The 23240-nt window shown below is 39.9% G+C and overlaps 1 protein-coding gene across 4 annotated transcripts in view; it reads right to left on the minus strand.

The window, feature by feature from the left end:
* The window catches only part of OTOGL (otogelin like), a 280245-nt gene that overhangs the window by 134051 nt on the left and 122954 nt on the right, over positions 1-23240 (minus strand). For all 4 annotated transcript variants that reach the window (XM_063927720.1, XM_063927722.1, XM_063927721.1 and 1 more), the window contains exons 26-32: positions 19437-19571; positions 19205-19351; positions 16539-16658; positions 15669-15785; positions 8066-8222; positions 6121-6147; positions 1905-2072 (exon numbers count right to left, since the gene is read on the minus strand). In XM_063927720.1, the coding sequence (XP_063783790.1) occupies positions 1905-2072; positions 6121-6147; positions 8066-8222; positions 15669-15785; positions 16539-16658; positions 19205-19351; positions 19437-19571 (871 nt within the window). The remainder of the gene's footprint in view (positions 1-1904; positions 2073-6120; positions 6148-8065; positions 8223-15668; positions 15786-16538; positions 16659-19204; positions 19352-19436; positions 19572-23240) is intronic.

The following is a 23240-nucleotide window of genomic DNA, read 5'->3' on the forward strand; positions in this document are numbered from 1 at the left end:
ACTGATATGTTTTTAAAACTCAAATGTATAGCTCTATGACGACCTGTCATGGCTTCCATAAGATGGGTAATTGTATATACTGTAGATATTAATTTATATTTTTCCAGTATTAAATAACTTTATCAGTGATTCTGAATCTTAACAGTTACAGTGGGTATTCTTTACAAAATTCATCCCCTTTCACAACACAGGCTTGCAAAATTGGGGTGATTGAAAATCGTCTGCAATTTAATGACTGAGCAAGGTTTCTGGCTTGCTGATTTCAAATATACAGTAGTCACCAAATGTCATGAAAGGTGAATGCGAAAATATGGGGAAACTGCATAATAATACGTATTCTGGTTGAAACATATTTATTTGTAAAAAAAAAAATCCAAACATTAAAAATAGTTTTATGCACAAAATTATTGCTATAAATCCATTCGGATTATGAACAAAAAAACATTCAAATTAGCTTATGTTTACAAGTCCTTATACTGCCTTTTCCTTTTCCCCTCCTTTTGGTACTTTGGGCCTAATTCAGAGCTGGCCGCTGATGCGGGTGCATCTAATTTTGCCATACATTGGCAAACTGTGCACGTGCAGTGGCCGCATCGCACCTGTGTGGTCAGTTACATTGCGCGTGCATCCTCAAAAGAAGCCGTCTGCAAGATGATTGACACCGGCAGGGGGGTGTTGACATGGAGCGGCGGGGGCATGGCATCCAAAATGGTGATGTCATGCACAGCTGCTCCGTTAAAAACAATGGCGGAAGACCACCTGCCAGGCTGTGCAGGTAGGGGTTAACCTTAATCGATGCATCTGCAATTAAATTGCGGATGCATCGTGAGGCAGCACCACACATGCTGGGCAGCCCCCAGCATATGAGGAGATGCAACGATCTGTGTCCATCTCTGAATAACCCCCTTTATCTATTGTAGACATATTGGGGTCATTCCGAGTTGATCGCTAGCTGCATTTGTTCGCAGCGCAGCGATCAGGCTAAAAAATGGCAGTTCTGCGCATGCGGCGCAATGCGCATGCGTGACGTACGGGCACAACGAACGATGTAGTTTTGCACAGGGTCTAGCAAAGCATTTCAGTCGCACTGCTTGCCGCATAGTGATTGACATGAAGTGGGCGTTTCTGGGTAGCAACTGACCGTTTTCAGGGAGTGCGCGGAAAAACGCAGGTGTGCCAGGAAAAACGCAGGCGTGGCTGGGCAAATGCTGGGCGGGTTTGTGACGTCAAATCTGGAACTGCATAGTCTGAAGTGATCGCAAGCGCCGAGTAGGTTTTGAGCCATTCTGAAACTACACAAAAAATGTTTGCAGGCGCTCTGCGATACAACCGTTCGCACTTCTGCTAAGCTAAAATACACTCCCAGTGGGCGGCAGCATAGCGTTTGCACAGCTGCTAAAAACTGCTAGCGAGCGATCAACTCGGAATGACCCCCATTACCACTACAGTATCCTTTTTTGTTCTTAGAATGCTCGTTCTTCAAAACTTGATCAAATGATAGTATAAAAAAAATTCTCAATACGCTATAAAGATTTTTGTTTTGTTTTAAAGCTCAATACAGTAACTCTGGAAATACTGAAAAAGCAAATTTGAGTTTGAGAAAAAGTGGTACATGATGGAACTTTTTAGAATGTTTCTGAAAATAGCCCCCAAAAGCCTATAAAAATCAGCTGCTGTATTTGTTTTCAGACATTTCTTATTAGCACAGCGAAATGTACAATAAACTACATGCTTCAATATTAATTGCTGCTGAAATTATTGTCTAAACGTAAAAGAAAATACCACATAATTGTATAGTACTTGGTCATTTAAGAGAACATATGTTGACAGAAGGTAGGTTTATTAGAATTGTCTGCATTTTTTTGTGATAATATAATTTAAATATTTGGATTTGTTATACTCACATAGGTCTTTATCTCGGAAAAGTCCAGGTGTTATCATGAAGTTAAACAAAACATTTCCATGTGCACTCATTCTTGGCAATGGGAATATGTATTTGCTGGTAACATTAACACCTAATACAATTTCACTGTTGCCACAACTGGAGAGGATAAAGGGACCTTCTCCAAGACCTGTTTGTAAATGAGAACCAGTTACTGTAGCTATAAGGCATAGGGGGGAATTATATTGTTTGAAAAGTCGTTTGGGTGTCTGTTTTTTCCTGTCTATTGCATAGGAAAAAACAGACACCCAACTGACTTTTCAAACAATTGAATGCCCCCCGTAGACTGTATGCAGAAATGTTGAAAAGGATAACATTTGCTTGTTTTTATCTGATATTTGGTATAATATATAATATCAGCTATTAAACAGCAGAAACCATCTATACATCACTTCAATATTTCTAATAAATAGGTTGTGTACAGCTATAAAATATATATTTATCTTTGTCATTCTGACATCACTAAAGGTACAGTAACTATCGCTATGTTTGTGATTTTAAACTGCACCGTACATCCATTTCCCAAAGAGTGGCAAATATAATATAGCATTTGTGCCTACACCATGTATGAGCAATACAGTAGCTACTTTGCTTTCCCATTTCACTCCCCAGCATCAGATGTATCTCATACAGAGATTTAATTGGTAAAAATTTTCATTGCTTAAGTGATTAGAGGACCACACTGAATGCAAGATCTATTAGTGTTTGAAATAATTATAGGTAGGAGTCGAGAATGAGGAGACCTAGACATACCAGGATGTATATATTATTTTCCTACCTATAATTGTTTTATTCCTCTCCCAGGCTACACATCATTTTTGCTTTTCTCAGTTAGGATCAGGTTTCAATGAAGCCATCAGCTAATCTAGCAACCTTTTCTACAGTCTGTGGTTTTCTGTCCTTCACCCATTTCTTTATGTCCAAGGTTTAGGAATTATTCTGTGATGTATACTTACCATTAATACCTCTTATTCATTTTTGAAAGGCAAGATTTAGTGTACTGCAGAGCAGTGATGTAACTACCGTGGTGCAGGGGATGCAGTTGCTATGGGGACCGAGTTTCCTCCAGGGCCCTTAGCTCCTCCTGCACCCAGTCATGCACAGATTAGACCACGGCTACGGCAGCGCAGTGTGCTTTTGCTCCTCATGAGGAGGAAGTACCAGCATTCCTGTTCACCTCCTGTCCCGCCTGCTGCCCGTCCCCCCTTCCCGTTTCCCAATAGTGGAATTCCCTGTTTGGATATAGGCATGTAGTTACTATACCAGCTGTCAGGATCCCGACGTTCAGGATCCCGACAACCAGTAAAATGCCGGCAGTCAGAAAATCGACCGCTCCCCAGTATTCCCACTTGGATGGTGGGTCCATGCCACCACCCGAGGGAGAATAGAACCCGTGGTGAGCAAAGTGTGGCGAGCGCAGTGAGCCAGAGAGGGAACTCGCTGCGCTCGCAGCCAGTTTTGCAGCTGTCGGGATCCTGAAAGCCGGCATTCCGTTAGCTGGGATATCATACTGAACCTGAAATATAGCCCCCGCGTTCTCCCACCTTCAAGATGTCATCCAACCAGTTTGGGGTTGGGAAGGGTGCCAATAGGGGGGGACCCTTTCAATATTTTGCTATGGGGCCCACTAAGTTCTAGTTACACCCCTGCTGCAGAGTACTAAATATGTGTCTTGTGATTCTTGTAAGGTTTCAAGAAAGCTTCCCAAAGTCCCATAAATTAAAGTGGCAAAATTAAAAAATTATGCCAACAGTGAACCAACCATGGCTTGACACAGGCCTGGGAGGAGACATTCATTATCCTGCACTTTTACATCGGCTTATGTTAGTCGGAGGGAAGTGGCTCAGATCAGTCCGATAGTGGAGGCGAAAGGTGAAGAGCCGGTGCAGCATCCTGAGGGCAGAAGATGATGGAAGTGGCTGAGAAGAGGCAGCAGTAATTGAAACCCTGGAAAAGCAGTGGCCACTGCAAAAGAGATAATGCAGGTTACCTCCACCCAGGTGAAGACAGGGACAAAAGGCTGCAGCATCTCAGGTGAACAGTTTTAGAAGTTCTGAGTGTGCAGCTCTTCAGCTGAAGGTTTGCAGAAGTCATGAGGCTGTAGAGGGTGCCTCCCAAAGGGAGAGATGGGTGGAGAGGTATTGCTGGATCAGCCAAAGACTGCAGGACTGTTAGGACCCCAGTGGGGATTTTGTACTTATTTGCACTAGACCACAAGGGTTAGGTCAGCACTAGGTCATGGCTCATGTGAACTAGTCCTGGTCTACCATAATACTGGATAATAGGCCCAAGCCCTCCTGATACTTTGGACATTAGGCCTGCTCCATCGTAATCCTGGGCAACAGGCCCGAGCCCTGTCGATTCTTCAGATACAAGGCCCATGCCTCTGATCCTTTGGGTACTAGGCCCAGTAAAGTGATCACTCTCCTAGGAAGAAAGACGCTGCAGAAACTCTGGGCTTTAACCAGATTTTTTTCCCCAAAACCTCAGAATTTATTTTTTTTCATTGAATTAGGCCAATAAGATATATTTAAAGCTTATCTGAAATGATTTTATTAAAATATTGGGTTTTCAAACATCGGAATATAGTGACAATCACCATCAGACCATCACAACTTTGATTTGCTCAGCGGCTGCAGCCACCAGGTACACACTGGCGGGGCTGAGAGGGAAGGGGGGGTGAACTCACATTTCTCTGGTGGCTGCTCCTCTGTGCAGCCGCCAAGTGGCGGGTCATGCTGCAATGACCGATCAGCAGTGACAAGGTTTGAAAACGCAAAAAAAAAAATAGTGCCACATTATCCCTTGTATTGCGCAGTTGCTAATTCATTCTATTAGGCCGGGCATCTTATGGCAGGGACGGACATCTTCTGTAGAGCATTCCAACTGACGTTTCATTGATAACATAGTGTGTGGTTCCTCTGTTTATACTTGCCATTGCTTTGAATGTGGGGAGAATAGCTGTTTAAGGTCAGGATAGTTAAGGCGCTCTCTAAACTATAAACTACTTTACAGTATGTTTCTTGTGCTCACTAGCACAGTGTTAGACGGAGCCTGAAGTTGTAGCTAGTCATTCAGTTGTTTTATTGGGGTGGCACTGGCACATAATAGACATTAGCTTAGATAGTTGTGTGGATGATGTATTTACAGGTGAAGCAGAGAATGTTCAGCAAGGTGACAAGTAATACTATGGTAAGCGCATACTCAAAACAGTATAAAACAGACATAAACATTAATGTATAAAATGAATAAAGCTGTATAATTAATTGGGTTGTCCAGACGTGTAACTCATTAGTTACTTTGTAGTAAAAGTATACGGCTTTATTGATTTTATACATTAATGGTTATGTCTGTTTTATACTGTTTTGAAGGAGTGTTTTATTAAATATAATACCTTTTCAGAAACCAGTGGCATTTTTTCAATATTGTTTTAATATATATATATACGCAACCTTTTTCTTCTGGTGGTAATTTGGTATTTAATTGGCGCCTGTGCAGACAGCCTCTTAGGGATCACTGCAACTAAATCTAAGGCACAAATTGATTAATTTAATAAATTAATTCACACAAAGTATTTACCTGCGCTATTAGGGATTTTAATAACTTTTGTGCTATTCATTTATGGAAAAATGATTATCCTATAATTTATTTTTTCCTTTACGTTGTAACTAACAGAGAGTTGTATTAAAACAGCATACAGTATATCGATCCAATAAACCAACTTCTGCTTCACTGTTAATAAAGGCAAAGCAGGAAGCAACAGCTCCAAGATGTTTTAATTAATATTTTAGCCGCTGGAGTGGGGGAAACAAAAACTTGCCCCACAGGAGATCTCAGCAAGTACCGTAGCGCATCATCATGGTTTCTGTCTGACCATAAAGCATACTCGAGCTCTAGCATAACCACAACATTTTACTGAAGGTGAACCGTGCATGTGCAAGGAAGTCTGGAGCCAACGGTGGGACCAATTGGTAACACATTTGTGGGCATGTGCAGTACTTTACGACTATTACGCTATTCAACAGGTGTACGTTCAGCTCACTATCAGGTCCTGTGAATCTAACAAGGATTTATCTCTGAAATTATACTTCCTATGCAAAGGACAGCTGCTTTAATCTCTCATTGAGATTATTAACGAAATCTGGTTTCTTTCAGCAATCTGACTCTATGCCACTTACCTTGATTGTAATATTCACAGTCATAGGCTGGAAAACAGAAGAACAAGTGAATGTAAGTAGAGATTATAACTATTATAAAATATAAACATAGTATAAAATATAAACATAGCACACAATTGTGATTGGACTAACAATTGTGTTTTATATATAGCACCTTCTCAAAGATTAGTCTTCTGGACCAGTTCTATGGAAATTCTGTGTCTTTTTTAAGCATTACTGATATAGCATGAGCATTATCTGTAGCACTGTATACGATGTGTACAGTATAAAAAGCAGTTTGCATAGAATCTGGCCATGAAACTTTACAATCTATTGAGAGGGATATTGAAATATAGTAAAATAAATGCTAAATTAATTACTACTTAGCAGAAAATATATATATATTAGAGGGAACATAAGAGTAAAATGTACATCATCTCCTTCTAAGGCTATCCTGGCAGAAATCTTGCTGTATGAGAGAAACAGAAGAGTATTTTATTTCACTATTGTATTATCAAGACAAAAATGTGATCACTTATTGCCACTAATTCCTATTAGCTGAAAATGGCTTAGAACCAAAATTCTTCCATTGTAACACGCAGCTGTATATCAACATTTCAGTTGACAAAAAACATATACATTATGGTATACTGTACTGTTGAGTTTTCATTTATTTATGTATTTATTTTAAATCTCTTAAGTAAATGGTTTTACAGATATTAGAAGGAAACTTTGTCACAACACTCGGTTTTAAGTTTTACAATTATGAAGAAAACCTGTGTATCAGTGTGGTTTTTACCCGATGGTTGAAACATCCATGTAACGTACACAGACAACTTTAACATGTGCTCTTCAACATTCAAAATGCTACTTGTGTTGTTTTGTGTCTTCATTTTTTTTTTTAGAAAGGTGCATTTAATCTTGTGTACTTTTTGTGGACATATGGGGTTCATTTATGAAGAGCATTAGGCAGTGTAAAGCTGCTCTTAACCAACCATGAACTTGATTTGTGCCTGTGCACCTAGTTTTATAGGTTTACTGAGCAAGGTACTTGTATTTACAGAGCAGCAGCCGTTTGCACAGGCAGAGGGGAGGAGTTGGTCAGTGCTGGCTTTTCTACTGAAGTACAGAGTAGACACATTTATGCAGCACTGTCAGAGCAAGACTTCAGCCTGCACTGTCAGATAATTCTAACTACATAAAGGTCTTCAGTTTTCCATAAGCCTAAACATCTCAGTCTAAGATTGATCATTTTAATGGAACTCATGCTACAATTTAGCTATGATGTGCACTCGGATGAATGTAATACAAAGCTGAACAGACACACAATTTCCACAATAAAGACTAACCCAATATGCCATAAAAGCTTTAATGGAGGCTCAACCAGATGTTAGTTTAGATTTAAGGGAAATATATGTATGGGATGTAGTCACGTTACCGGTGTTCCGGATCCCGGAGTCAGTATACCGTCGCTGGGATCCCGACTGCTTGAAATGCTAACCGTCGGAATGCCGACACACAGGGACTATCCCCACTCATGGGTGTCCACAACACCCATAGAGTGGGAATAGAATCTGTGGCAAACGCAGCGAGCCACTGAGCCAGCAAGGGGCTTCATTGCGCTCGCTCCCCTGCCGGCATTCTAGCAGCCGGGATCCCGGCGACGGGATGCTGACCACTGGGATCCCAGCCACTGGTCACGCGATCTTAACCAATATGTATAATTCAATTACCAAACACTAGTATCCTCATTAAGCCATGAGATACCTTGTCATGAAGAACTAATTGTCTGAGTATTGAATCAGCTAACAAAATGGCGCCTCCAGGTGACAGGTACACTTTTTAAATGAGATATATCTATTTATATATATATATATATATATATATATATATATATTATTATTATTTTTTTTATATACTGTGAAAAGATCATCAAGTGTCCTCTTACAACTATAGAGCAACTTACGACACATATTAGGGGATCTCCAATGGACTGCTACTCCTTGCTGACAGCATTTGTGTGCATATGCCGCTATGCTGGTACACAGACATTCACAGTCCCCTCCAAGATTACAATTGCATGTGTCTGTATGGCAATTCTTAACAAATGATGTTACATCAATCTGTGCAAGTAAGATATATAAAAGTCACATTCATAAATAGTATTATTATCATTATTCTTGTGTGCATTGTTAAAATAATGTGTTGTTTTTCAAGTTGAAATTATTATATCTATTAAAAGTAACAAAAGTAAAGCTTTGCTTGATCATAATACAGCACTGTCAAAGAGGAATAGCAACTATAACAATTTGGAATAAATTCAGTAAGGACCATAGAGGAGTTAATGTAATGTTCAGTAACCAAGAGTTATGAAATTATTCTAATGCCATCTAGTGTTTGCCTTCTGGCGGTGCGGTGCAGTACTTTAGTATGGCTCTGCTACTGCAACTAATCTGAGATGTGAAAACCTGGCATTAATGATGCAATGTGGCTTAATATCTATTCAATACTACACAAAATTCATGAAGCACTTGTTGAAACTCTACTCAGATTCTTAGTTTTTAAACATGTTTACATATCCTTTGTTGTGAAACGTATAATAAATGGAGAACATGAAGATAAGCCAGGCATTCTCCAATGAAGTTTAAAAAAAGCATGCTATGTTTATTTAGTGTGCATTTTTACTCACAAATGAAGTACACAGGGCCCCTGTTAGGATTCATTACTATGGCTAATATAACACAGGACTGTAAAATGTACATGTGAGAGGAATACATAAATTATATAGGTCGCAAATACACCAATTATGCACAAGTTTACTTTAGCTAGAACAAGTGGCCATATCTTCAAAAGGGTATCTGGACTCTAGGTCGACACCCATTAGGTCAACACTCATTGGTTGACAGTGGATAGGTCAACACTAGAAATAGGTTGACATGGCCATTAGATCGACTTGAACAATGTCGACATGAAAAAAGGTCGACATGAGCTTTTCACTTATTTTTTTGGACTTTTTCATACTTTACGATCCACGTGGACTACGATTGGGAACAGTAATGAAGCGAGCCATGCAAGGGGTCACAGTGCACTAATTGGGGTTCCGAGTCACTTGACAGGGAAAACGACACCCCCAAAAAAAAAAAAAAACTCATGTCGACCTTTTTTTCATGTCGACCTAATGGTCATGTCGATCTATTTCTAGTGTCGACCTATCCACTGCCGACCTATCCACTGCCGACCAATGGGTGTCGACCTAATGGGTGTCGACCTAGAGTCCCATATCCCTTCAAAAGGATATTAATACATTAGAGACTGTATAAAGAAGGGCAACTAAAATGGTGCATGGCCTACATCACAAAACTTACCCAGAAAGACTAAAAAATCTCAATAGGTAAAGCTTGATAGAAACTTTCAAATATATCAAGGATTTTAACAAAGTCTAGGAGGGAAACATTCTTCAAATGAAGAGAAGCAATAGAACACAGGTACATGCACTGAGACTGGAGGGAGGTACTGTAGGTTCAGCTGTCTATTTATTTATTTATTACCAGTTGTTTATATAGCGCACACATATTCTGCAGCGCTGTACAGAGAATATTTGGCCATTCACATCAGTCCCTGCCCCAGTGGAGCTTACAATCTATATTCCCTACCACATGTACACAGACACATTCACGCTAGGGTTAATTTTATTTGGATCCAATTAACCTAGCAGTATATTTTTGGATTGTGGAAGGAAACCGGAGTACCCGGAGGAAACCCACACAAGTACGGGGAGAATATACAAACTCCGCACAGTTAGAGCCATTGTGGGAATCGAACCCATGACCTCAGTGATGTGAGGCAGTAATGCTAACCATTACACCATCCGGTATTCAATGTATGTGATTTCGCATTGATGAACCATGCAAACTACAACCTTAATCTGAATTCACACTAATGCAGAGGTTCCCAAACTGTGTGCCGTGGCTCCCTGGGGTGCCTCGGGACACTTGCAGGGGTGCCCTGGGTTGGTGGTCCAGGACCAATTCAAATTATTCATGGTCAATATAATAGGCAAAACCGGTGCTGGTGGCTGCCAGTCATAAAATATATGGCCAAACAGAAGCAAATCTTGTCACCACACAACTGACCCTAAGGATGACATATAAACGCGATCTACTTAATGTAATATTTCTTTCTAAATTTCTCAATAAGAAATTTTTGGCCTATGGGTGCCGTGAAAAAATTCTGATATTCTAGGGCGCCGAGATTCAAAAAAGTTTGGAAACCACTGCACTAATGTATTGTTTAGCAGTGTATGTAAATGTATTTGTATAATATTAGTACTTTCTTGTAGCTGATATTATCTCTTCTGAAGACGTTCAGTGGAGTGTAGCTTATACATGGACTGGTGCTTGCTTAACACAGGGTAATTTAAGCCCTTTGATTAGCTGTCCAATTGGCTTTAGCTGTAGCCTTTGTTAATTAGACCTAGTATATACCACATACTCCCCTGTTGCGCTTATTACTCAATATTATATGTGGAGATGGATTAGTAGGCTGCCCTCTAACACTAAGCTCTCTGTTAGGCAGAGCCGGAATGAACAATATATGAAACAATAGTGAGAATGGCGCCCTAGGGAACTATTATAGGTTCCCTATTCTATTTCAATTAATAGTGTCTTTCAACATGACCATTATAAACATCATAAGATGAACAGTAAGTTCCAAAACATACTCATCAGGAGGGCCACTGCCTTGATCTTGTATTCACCAGACTATGCTCTGTTTCTGAAATTACTAACACTCCTTTCCCTCTCTCAGATCACAACCTTATCACCTGCATGCTCTCCTCCATTACTTCAAACTCAATGTCCCTGAAGTCTACCAAGCCTCTAACCCGCAGAAATATTAACGCTATTAATTTTCAACAACTATCTACCTCACTGCAACCACTGCTCTCACCAATTTCTACATTCACCTCTCCTGAGACTGCTGTATCACACCTTAACCAGACTCTAGAAACAGCACTTGATGAAGTGGCTCCAGCTACCCATCACACTCCACATAGACGTAGATGTCAACCGTGGCACGTTAAATACACCTACAAAATTTCTCAAGTAAAGTAGAATGCCAGTGGCATAAATTTCATAGTTCAAGTGACTTTCTCACATATAAGACCGTGTACCACTCTTATCGTAATGCTCTGGACACTGCCAAACAAACATTTTTCCAATCTCTTATCTCTGCTCAAGCCTCTAACCCCCTCCCTCACCCAACCCACCAGCTACTGTCAGTGCACAAGATTCTGCTTCCTATTTCAAGGACAAGGTTGATAAGATCCAAAATTAAATGGTATGCTCTTCCACAGCCAGTGACCTGCTCAATTCCCTGCCTGAACCCTCTAACACAGGGCTGGCCAAACCAGTCCTCGAGATCTACCAACAGTTCACATTTTCCAGACCACCTAGCTAGTGCACAGGTGTAGTCATTACTAATTAAGATGCGCTGCATTCATTCCTAACTGACAATTCTACAGATCTCCAGGAGGCCTGGAAAACATGTACTGTTGGTAGACCTCGAAGACCAGTTTGGCCAGCCCTGCTCTAACACCTACTCTTCATTTGATCCTACAAATGAAGATGAAGTATCTGGACTCTTTTCATCTGCCTACTCTACTACCTCTCCCCGTGACTCTATAACCTCACAAATTAGTAAAGCTCTGTATGCTTTGCTCATCCCAACCTAAACTAAAATCTGTACTCTCTGTCTACTGGTATCTTTCCTTCTCTGTACAAGCATGCAGTGATTACTCCCATTCTGAAAAAACAAAACTCTGACCCTTACTCTCTCTCAAACTACCGTCCCATCTCCCAGCTCCCATGCCCCTCCAAGCTACTTGAGAGACTTGCCTACACTCGCCTCACACACTTTCTTACCTCACATAGCCTACTGGACCCACTCCAGTCATAATTTCATGCGCAACACTCCACAGAGACAGCACTGACTAAGGTAGTGAATGATTTGGTCACTGCTAAATCTAAAGGCCATTACTCACTACTTGTTATCGTTGATCTCTCTGCTGCTTTTGACACTGTTGACCACTCTCTTCTCATACAAACACTACAATCCCTAGGTATTCAGGACACAGCCCTTTCTTGGTTCTCATCCTACCTATCTATTCGCTCCTTCAGTGTTCGTTTCTCTAATTCCACCTCCTCTTCACTACCTCTCTCAGTTGGAGTACCGCAAGGCTCAGTCTTAGGTCCTCTGCTTTTCTCTATCTATACCACATCTCTTGGCAAACTAATCAACTCTTTCGGATTTCAGTACCATCTGTATGCGGATGATACTCAAATCTACCTATCCTCCCCAGATTTGTCACCATCTGTATTGGGCCGTCTCACTGAATGCCTTTCTGCCATTTCATCTTGGATAACATCTCGCCACCTCAAACATAATATTTCCAAAACAGAATTAATTATATTTCCACCGGCCAATAGTAGTTACGAACCTGATATCTTGATCACTGTTGATAACTCAGCAATCATCCCTACCCTACAAGCTCGCTGCCTAGGTGTCATTCTTGACTCTGAAATGTCCTTTGTTTCCCACATTCAATCTGTCTCAAGATCATGTTACATACATCTAAGAAACATATCCAAGATACGACTATATCTTACACAAGACACAGCAAAAACTCTAATCCATGCTCTCATTATCTCCCGCATTGATTATTGTAATAGTCTCCTGACCAGTCTTCCCAAACATAGGCTCTCACCACTACAATCCATTTTGAATGCAGCTGCGAGGCTCTATCAGTCTCTCCATTGGTTACCGGTATTCTACCACGTTAAATATAAAATACTTTTACTTACATACAAGGCCATTAACCAAACTGCACCAACATACATCTCTTCTCATCTCAAAATATCTCCCTACCTGACCTCCCCGCACTGCACAAGATCTGTGTCTCTCATCCACACGCATTACTTGTTCACACTCAAGTTTACAGGACTTTACCGGCCTTCACCCACTCTGTGGAATGCACTCCCACGCACAATAAGATTCACCTCTAGTCTCCAAACCTTTAAACGTTCTCTGAAAACTCACCTCTTCAGACAAGCCTATCAAATTCCAGACCCACCTACATAACCTTCAGTGCTTCCCTATCTAATTACATTCTCTCTGTACAGTACACATAACATCACATATCTTGTCTTTCTTTACTCTCAAACCCTCCTGACACTTGGCCAACAATGCTGGGTGATCATATCATACAGCCCATTAAGAACCTAGCAATCTGGTGGACCATTCTGCAATAGGTAGCATCTATCCTTGTGTATCAATGCCTATTTCCCTAGAGATTGTAAGCTGGCGAGCAGGGTCTTCCTACCTCTATGTCTGTCTGTTGTTCCCCAGTTTTGTTCTATTACTGTTGTTCTAATTGTAAAGCGCAACGGAATATGCTGCGCTATATAAGAAACTGTTAATAAATAAATAATAATAAATAATTTGAGGAAACATTACTTCACAGAAAGGGTAGTGGGACAGTGGAATAGCCTCCAATCAGAGGTGGTAGAGGCTAAGACAGTAGAGCAATTTAAACATGCATGGGATAGATATAAGGATATCCTTACAAAGAAATAAGGATCAAATAAGTTTGAGATAAAAATATGGTAAAAAAAAGGGGCAGACTAGATGGGCGAAGTGGTTCTTATCTGCCGTCAAATTCTATGTTTCTTTGTTTGTTAGTGGACCAGAGGCAGATTTTATAATTAGCATTTTGGACAGTAACCTCAGTATTACTGTTTCTTCTTGATACATAGAAAGTGATTCTGGTGTTAAGGGATTGTAGAATATTACAATAAACATGAGGAAATAATATTGAGGTTTATTGTGAAACACTGGGAAAATAAGTTTTTATGCTTATATTTAAAGCCTTGCTGTGTCCTAGGATGGAAACTGAAACTCAACTATCCAGTATGGAATATTTTAAAATGATAACTTTCAGTGGCTAATTAGGCCAGGATAGTAGTGAAGTAGATGCACCACCACATGAACACAGCCTAAGGCTCAGGGAAGGTTTAATCCACCAATGTATGTAACATAATCCTTTCATATGGCTAAAGAAACAGCAGGAGTGGAGAGGCAATATTGTGAGCCCACATTATTAGTTGCAAATTTTGGTGTCTGTAATCACAACAAACTGTATGAGATCAGTGGTGTCACTTTGGTTGGTGTCACCCAGTGCGGTATGCACAATGAGGAATGGCCTCATGCCCACATAGCCATACACCATGGTGTGTGACATTTTGGGAGCTTAACCTCATTTAATTTCCCAGTTCTCATCAGGATGGGGGTTTGCAGAGTGTGGATGACACACGCAGCTATGCTATTTTGGTGTCACCCCCACTGATAGTGTCACCCCATGCAGCACACACCTTTTGTGATGCCACTGTATGTGATATGTAACAAACTGTGTCTGGGACTGGGTACAGAGGTGATTGCTGTATCATTGCATTTTAATGGGATCTAAACTTTTTATATGATTAATCTGGTCTATATGCAACATAAAATAGCATGTGCCACATGAAAAACTTAACCAATGGCACTTATCACATGGTATCACATTATTCTTATCAGTGTATTTAGTCTCAGCTAAAAAAAAATGTGGTCCTGCCTTTACAATGTTCAATGATAGAAGTATAGATATTCATAATACAGTACAAACTTTTCTAACTAGATATAAGATCTCAGATGTTGATGTGAGTTCCTCCTTGATTCCATTTCATTTATATTCACTCACAAACATATATTTTTTTTAAATTTACTGTAACACCCATCATTTTTACAGACAATGGGGACAGCAATGGGTACTTTTTTCACCCCAAGCTTTAAAAACTGCACAGGGCTCATTTTGAGGACCAAGTTAGCTTGAACAGACCATATTTGGTGAACCTAGTTCTCCATTAATTAGTTAGTTTTAGTGTTTAGAAAAGTGGTCATGACGTAGATCAAGATGTTATAAATTTGAACACTTTTAAATTTGAAGTTCACTCACCACATAGAAATAGAGAATTTGATGGCAGATAAGAACCACTTGGTCCATCCAGTCTGCCCTAAACACATATACACACACACTTGCACACTAGGATTCATTTGTTTTGTCTTGAGCCAATTAACCAACCAGTATATATTTGGATTGTGGGAGGAAACAAGAGTACCCAGAGGAAACCCAACAAAAGTTAATATGAGTTCCAGTTTTCTTATTATTGATTGATGAATGAATGTATTCCAGATGATTAAGAGACTCAAGCCTCTTGAATGAGAAAGCAGAGGTTATGATTTTTGTTTATTAGTTTTTACTTCTTCTGAAGCTCATATTATGAAATAGCATCTCGGGAGATATTAGTAATAATTTACTATGGAAATATAGCCAATGTCTAGATTTCCACAAGTTGTTTGAAAAGTATAATAGTTTTTACTTCTCTTAATTTAACAAATCTTGTAGATATTGTTTTAAATATAAAGTACAGTAGACATTATATTTGAAATACTCTAATGAACCACTTGAACATACTCACCACATTACGACAGGGAGCAAACACATCACTGTAGAGGATTGAGCATTCCTTTTTTGCATAAGGAAATTTGCTCTGATGGACTTCACATGGTCTCATTGTCTCATTAGAACTTTTACACTAAAGACAAAACATCATCATTGACTATTATTTCACTGATAATTCTGTGTAATTATTTAAAGTTGCTATTGCAATAAGTGCCTTGAGTCCTGTTGGAGCAAAAGCGCTATATACATAAAATTATTATTATTATTATTATTATTATTATTACCAAAATAATTGGCCTGTTTATATGTCCATTAAATCACATTCGTAAATTATGAACAATATTAAAATTAATATTCCTTATAAAGTGATTGCAGTATATACAATTGTGTCCTCACTTAACTATCCTTCAGGACAGACATATAGAGGGTGTTTTTGTGATATTCTAGACATTGTGTGATAAGTCATCACAAGCTAATACCTTACAATAGAATATTACAGTAGCATGTGCACCTTACCATGTGTATCACTACATTCTGTTCTATGTTATCTCTGGCCAGAAGGATAACCAAGTGATGACACAGCTGTAGGAAGAGATTCTTAGGTATTTGCAGCGATGGTATGTTAAAAGACCTGGCATAGAGGGGTCATGATTACCATAGTTTTATGGCTATTATGGGAATCTTAGATCAAGATTATCAATATCATGCACAGGACTCACTACAACTCATAACAGTGGTCTTCAGTTTTGAAGAGAAAATGAACTCTACAAATCAATATACAGTACACACAGTTCTTAAAAATGTTAGACAATAGTGACAATCAAAGTACACACCAAACAGAAAGGTAATTTATCACCACAATAAACACCCACTTATCATACTGTACCTGGCCAATAGTCCAACTGTCTCCAAAGACCTGAGCATTCCTCACTTCCATGTTATTTGATGTTGTGAGGTCATTTGAGGTATACTTGTCAAAGTTTCCACATAGGCCAGACAGTTTCCCCTAAAAAATATGTATAATAATACAGGTAATCTTTTACTTTACTGGATGTGTTTTTGTGTGTAATAGCTGACAAATATCACCAAATCAGAAGGATAACTGTGGAGATCTTTTCTTGTAGGAGAAACATAAGTCCACAGTGCCCAATTATTTCCTTACATCACAATATGACTATTTCACCTGGAAAACATTATACGGTACCATTTTACCTGTTTTTTCATAACCCGGACTGAATCATGTAACTGTACCAGAAAACATCATTAGAGCATTTTATTAAAATAATGTATTATGAAGTGATGAAACACTGCCAATGTAAACTAAAGTGAAGAGAGAATACTGTATCAGTCACAGCACAGAAATGTCACTGTCAAAGCACTGCAGTTACTGTACATGGGCACAAGTAAGAGCCGGCCAATGTGACTTAGGTAACATGGTGCATTTAGCTAAGTATAAAGTGCTGGGAGGATATGTTATTATACTCCTGGATTACTAAGTGTCGTAAGGAGCATGCGTTAAATCTTCTTTCCACCATATTACACTGGTTCTGCTGAATACAAACAGGCACCACAAGATCTACGTATCAGGCCCTGGTACTAGGAAGGTGGTCAAATGTGTGGAGATGTGGTCATGCCCTGTTGTGAATAGCAGGGCTCCATTTACATGCTACAACATCTTTGGAAGGTGCGTCTTGGGGCCATGCCTTGGCCTTTCTATAGACCCAAGCCCAGGTACTGTGTACCTGCTCTCCCTCTTTCTGCACCCTGCACGTAAACAGCAGTCTGAAATACGAACGTTCAAATTACTTGTATTACTGAAGCATTAAATAAACAATTATTTGTAAAATGCGCCTTTTCACTAATCTGGTTTATGGTTTTAACCTATAACCAACTAGAAAATATACACTATCAAAACTACAGTTACTTTTTACATATTTAAATTTACAGAAACAGCAATAGACTGCAAACTAATGAGCTGTGGTTATCAACAAAACATTTATTTATTTATTTATTTATTTATTTATTTATTTACATTAATTTAGATAGTGTCAGCATACTCTGCGATGCTTTATATCTCAGAACCAAGCTATTAATAAAACAAAACTGGGCATTAACACACAGAAGAAGAGGTAAGAGGACCCTGCTCACAACCTTACAATCAAATGAATTCTAAGCTATTAAATATTTATTCATAAAGTAATTCATTTTATTGTCACTATATGTTGGAACATGGGTAAGAAAGACATTGATGTGACCATAAGTTTGCTCAGGGTCCCAAAACAGGTAAAAGAGTTTGTTACTGTACCTATTCCCACGTACAGTATTTGTAGATACACATAAAAAGTCCCTGGGAAGACAGGGCACGCGGGATTCCTAATATGGGAACATTGATGAATTTGCTGTTACCATGTGTTTCGACTTTTTACAAAATACTTTTCTTCCAAAGTACATTTTACACTAATTGCATCTTGATACGATGTGAAAAGGTAACTTCCATTTAAGTCAATATTTAAACATTTTCTTCAAGTACAAAATCTCATTAAGACACGGGGCAGATTCAATTAGGGCCCTCATTCCGAGTTGATCGCTCGCTAGCTACTTTTAGCAGCCGTGCAAACGCATAGTCGCCGCCCACGGGAGAGTGTATTTTCGCTTTACAAGAGTGCGAACGCCTGTGCAGGCGAGCGGTACAAAAACATTTTGTGCAAAACATGACCAGCCCTGTAGTTACTTATTCTGTGCGATTTGCTGTGACGAAGGTCCCGGAATTGACGTCAGATACCCGCCCTGCAAACGCCTGGACATGCCTGCGTTTTTCCAAACACACCCAGAAAACGGTCAGTTGACACCCATAAACTCCCACTTCCTGTCAATCTCCTTGCGATCGGCTGTGCGAATGGTATCGTCACTAGAAGCAATGCAAAACAACGATGCTTTTTGTACCCGTACGCCGCACATGCGCATTGCGGCCCATATGCATGCCTAGTTTTGTGTTTTTTTTAAATGATCGCTACGCAGCAAACAACGGCAGCTAGCGATCAACTTGGAATGAGGGCCCATGTGCGGAAGCTGTTGCAACAAGTCCTTGAATCTGCCGCAAATAAAAAAAATAGAGATTTGTTACATCAGATGCTCATGTATGTCTCTATCTTTAGAGTGAAATAACCGGTTTTATGGCAGGTTTAGGACCACTACACTGCTTGGGAAGGAGTTACGTTGAAAAAAATAAATAATACTTTCATTCTTGGAGAAATATGTTGGCATATTGCTAATATTGTGCTCAAACCATATTACAAAATCTGAGGCAGATATATTAAGCCTGGAGAAGGCATAAAGAAGTGATAAAGCAGTGATAAGTACAAGGTGATGGCGCACCAGCCTATCAGCTCATAACTGTAAATTTACATATTGGAGATGAGTTGGCTGGTGCTTTATCACCTTGCACTTATCACTGCTTTATCACTTCTTTATGCCTTCTCCAGGCTTAATACATCTGCCCCTCTGATATAATAATATTGCTATATTTGAAGGCAACTGAATTCCTTCACTTACTTTCCATCGAGGTCCCACTTTGACATGTATTGTTGTTCTCTTATCCCAAAGTATTGTAATATCTAACTCTGGAAAGTGTACCACTGTATAGAATCCAGCCTTCCAGTGCTGATACCTATAGGGTCCATGTTGCATTCGGAACTGCTTCTACACATAGAAAATAGAATATAGCAGTATTAGTAACGGAAGATAATTGTCATGTACAATGCATTATCAAAAGGACCATACTGACCTGTTTTTCTGAGGTATCAGTGAAATAAATATCACTACCACCCACAGAGATGACAAGATTCTTTGAACAGATGATGTCATTGTCAAAGCATTTCCTATTCTGAGCAATAATAGACACATTGGAATTATCAGCACTCTACAAAAAATGAGAGAGAATCACAATTATTAATTGTCTACTGGCCAACCAATGAGATTCCCTGGGAAGGACAAAAGTATCCTTGTGGTTTTAGCTGTCAATCTTTTGGTCTCTTGTATAAATAATGTCCTTTGTTAGCACCGGTGGGAAAAATGGAAACAAGTGAACATAAGCACGCTAGTGCATTGAATAGTGCTGTGAGGAGAGTACGATGGAATAGGGTCCACAAGGAGTGTGAACTGGGACCTTCAATGACCCACATACTGGTACTTGTGGCTTCCCAAGTACCGGCATGTGGTGGAGGCTTGCTGGGACCTGTAGTCCTCCTTTGAAAAAAAACATTATTTAAAAAAAACTCACTTGAATGCTATGAACTTGGCACCCACAGCTATAGGGTGCCGGGGATAGCTCCAGATTTCAGCCCTAGCCTTGGGTGCCTGGAGGGGAGGGGGACTTTTTTGGGAAACCCCGGCCAATGCTGACTAGTTAGGGGGGTTAATGCTATGGCCATGGGGACCAATATAAAATATAAGTGCGTCCCCTGGCTGTGGCATTATCTATATTATGGAAGTTACACCCTTGCTTGGTCAGTATTTCTGCTTGCCTTCCGACAAGCCCACAAGACTCATTACTTCATACAAGCCCTCATCACTCTCTACTCGGCACCTCTGACTGCTTAGCTCACTCTCCTTGTGGACCCTATTCCTTTGTTCTCTTCTCACATCACTATCCCTTGCACCAGTGTGCTTATGTTCCCTTGCCTCCATTTTTCCCACTAGTGACTGTGGTCCTTTTTGTCTTTCCACTTAATGTCTTTCCACATGCTCATTGAGTGGTGTTTGGTACCTACCTACTACCTAACCCCTCCACCTCTGCAACCCAACATTGCCTTCTTTTACAAACTATGTTTATCCTACCCTCCACTTCCTTAACCCCAACTGTCTGTTTGGGGGGGGGGGGGGAGATATTCTCCATGTATTTTGGTCATGTCCATGTATTAAGTGGCGCTGGACCGAGATGTTTGTCTTGTTCTGTAATGTAATTGGTGTGTTCATTCCTGTAGACCCACTAGCTGCTCTATTCCATTTTTTACCCATGCAAATTATCCAAGGGGGATAGATATCTTACGGGTCATGTTTCAGTAGTCACTAAGGCTGCCATCCACAACTCTGGAGTACCACCTCTGTACCCAGTATAGTGATTATAGAGACTAGGATTCAAAAGTAATTTGTTTTTGAAGGCAAACTGGAATTATTCCTCTTCTACCTCATCACCTCTTAATGATTCCTGATCAGTGATTTTTTTTGATGTTTGTGTGCATATTTTGATGGGGGAACCGAACTGTAATCCTGGGCTAAAACCCTTCCTGCCCTTTCTATGTAATCTACTATTTTGTTACTCCTTTTTTCTCTTCTATACCCCAAACCCCATTTACTATGTTTATAATCAATAAAACTATTGATTAAACGTAAAAAAGTTAGCGTAATTCTAGTGCAGACCAACAATTGAGTTTATATCCTTATTGTTCAAAGTGAATAAAATGTTATCTGCAGTACTGTAACTGGAATTTGTATATATAAGTAACACTTTACACTCTTTAAATATGCCTGAATTTAGGGATTTTGTTCATAACAGTAAAAATAAAAACCAAAGACACATTGGGCCCAATTCAAGGTTGACCGCAAAAGCAAAATCTTTCCCTAATGGGCAAAACCATGTGTACTGCAGGTGGGGCAGATATAACATGTGCAGAGAGAGTTAGATTTGGGTGGGGTATATTCAAACCGAAATCTAAATTGCAGTATTTACCCTGCACAGAAGCAATATAACCCACCCAAATCTCTCTCTGCCCATGTTATATATTCCCCCCATCATGCAGTGCACATGGTTTTGCCCATTAAATGAAGATTTTGCTTTTGCAATCAACCATTAATTAGGCCCATTATAAACACTATAGACAGTATACACTGATGTGCACCAATCATTCAACAATTTTAGCACCATATCACTTTACCAGCTAAAAGCTCAGGGAGAATTTAGTTCTAATTCAACATGAGTTAAGTAAGGAATAATAAAAAACAAAAAATAACTGAAGAAGCGAAGCAAAATAATTTTTCTTATCAGATGGAACGGCATAACCTAAAATTATGATAATGGCCTTCCAACTGCATGAGATAGTCTACACTGTTTTCTTCAGAAAAATGCATATCATTATTTCAGACAAGTCAGCCATTGTATTCTTTGTCCAGCGTAACCTTGTTTATCTAACGGATTTGGCATTTCCTTGGATTACGTTTCAGCAATCCTATTCTAATTAAAAATGCCTCTGATTTTCGTTAGATAATTCCTTGAACATGTGCATCTGTTTGCTAATGATAACAGTTCTAAGTGTACATTTTAAACTGAGACTGTATCTGGAATATACTGTAGAAATAAGCTTGTGATATCATTTCCAGCAACAATGCAATATGAAAATATCAGAGATAAGTAACTAAAATCATTATTATCTTTTATGCATAGGGAAAGTAATATTATTTCCAACACCATCCAACTAATAAAACAATAATAAAATAGTATGATATTAAACTGCAATAGATTGGCTTCATAACAGTAAGTGCAATAAAATTGTTAACGTACCACTCACTTCCTCTGAGAAGATTCTAATACACTGTTTATAGGTATAGGGTATAGCCCTAACTATGTACTTCTCTACACAGGATACAGTCAGAGGGTCGAAATTCACAATGTCGATGGTTAGTATGTCGACACTGTTGAAATGTTGACAAGCAACATATCGACATCCTCAAAAGGTTGATATGTTTGCAATGTTGACATCTGAAATGTCATCATGTGAAATCCAGAAATTCTCAGAATGTCAACATTAAGGTTAGGCTGTTGGATGGGAGGGTTAGGGTTAGGCACTACGGGGGGCATTAGGGTTAGACTGTAGGATGGGAGGGTTAGGCACTAAGGGGGTTGGGATAGGGTTAGGCTGCGGGGTGGGAGGGTTAGGGATAGGCACTAGGGGGAGGGTTAGGGTTAGACACTAGGGGGGTTAGGGTTAGGCACTAGGGGGAGGTTAGGATTAGACACTAGGAGGAGGGTTAGGGTTAATCACTAGGCAGAGGTTAAGGTTAGGCTTTAGGGGGAGTGTTAGGATTAGGCACTAGGAGGAGGGTTTGTGTTAGGCACTAGGTGGAGGTTAGGGATAGGCACTAGGGGGAGGGTTAGGGTAAGGCACTAGGGGGGTGGTTAGGGTTAGACACTAGGGGGGTTAGGGTTAGGCACTAGGGGGAGGTTAGGATTAGGCACTAGGAGGAGGGTTAGGGTTAATCACTAGGCAGAGGTTAAGGTTAGGCTTTAGGGGGAGTGTTAGGATTAGGCACTAGGAGGAGGGTTTGTGTTAGGCACTAGGTGGAGGTTAGGGTTAGGCACTAGGGGGAGGGTTAGGGTAAGGCACTAGGGGGATGGTTAGGGTTAGACCCTAGGGGGGTTAGGGTTAGGCACTAGGGGGAGGTTAGGATTAGGCACTAGGAGGAGGGTTAGGGTTAATCACTAGGCAGAGGTTAAGGTTAGGCTTTAGGGGGAGTGTTAGGATTAGGCACTAGGAGGAGGGTTTGTGTTAGGCACTAGGTGGAGGTTAGGGTTAGGCACTAGGGGGAGGGTTAG

The sequence above is a fragment of the Pseudophryne corroboree genome, chromosome 6 (assembly GCF_028390025.1).
Source record: "Pseudophryne corroboree isolate aPseCor3 chromosome 6, aPseCor3.hap2, whole genome shotgun sequence".
Classification (NCBI taxonomy): Eukaryota; Metazoa; Chordata; class Amphibia; order Anura; family Myobatrachidae; genus Pseudophryne; species Pseudophryne corroboree.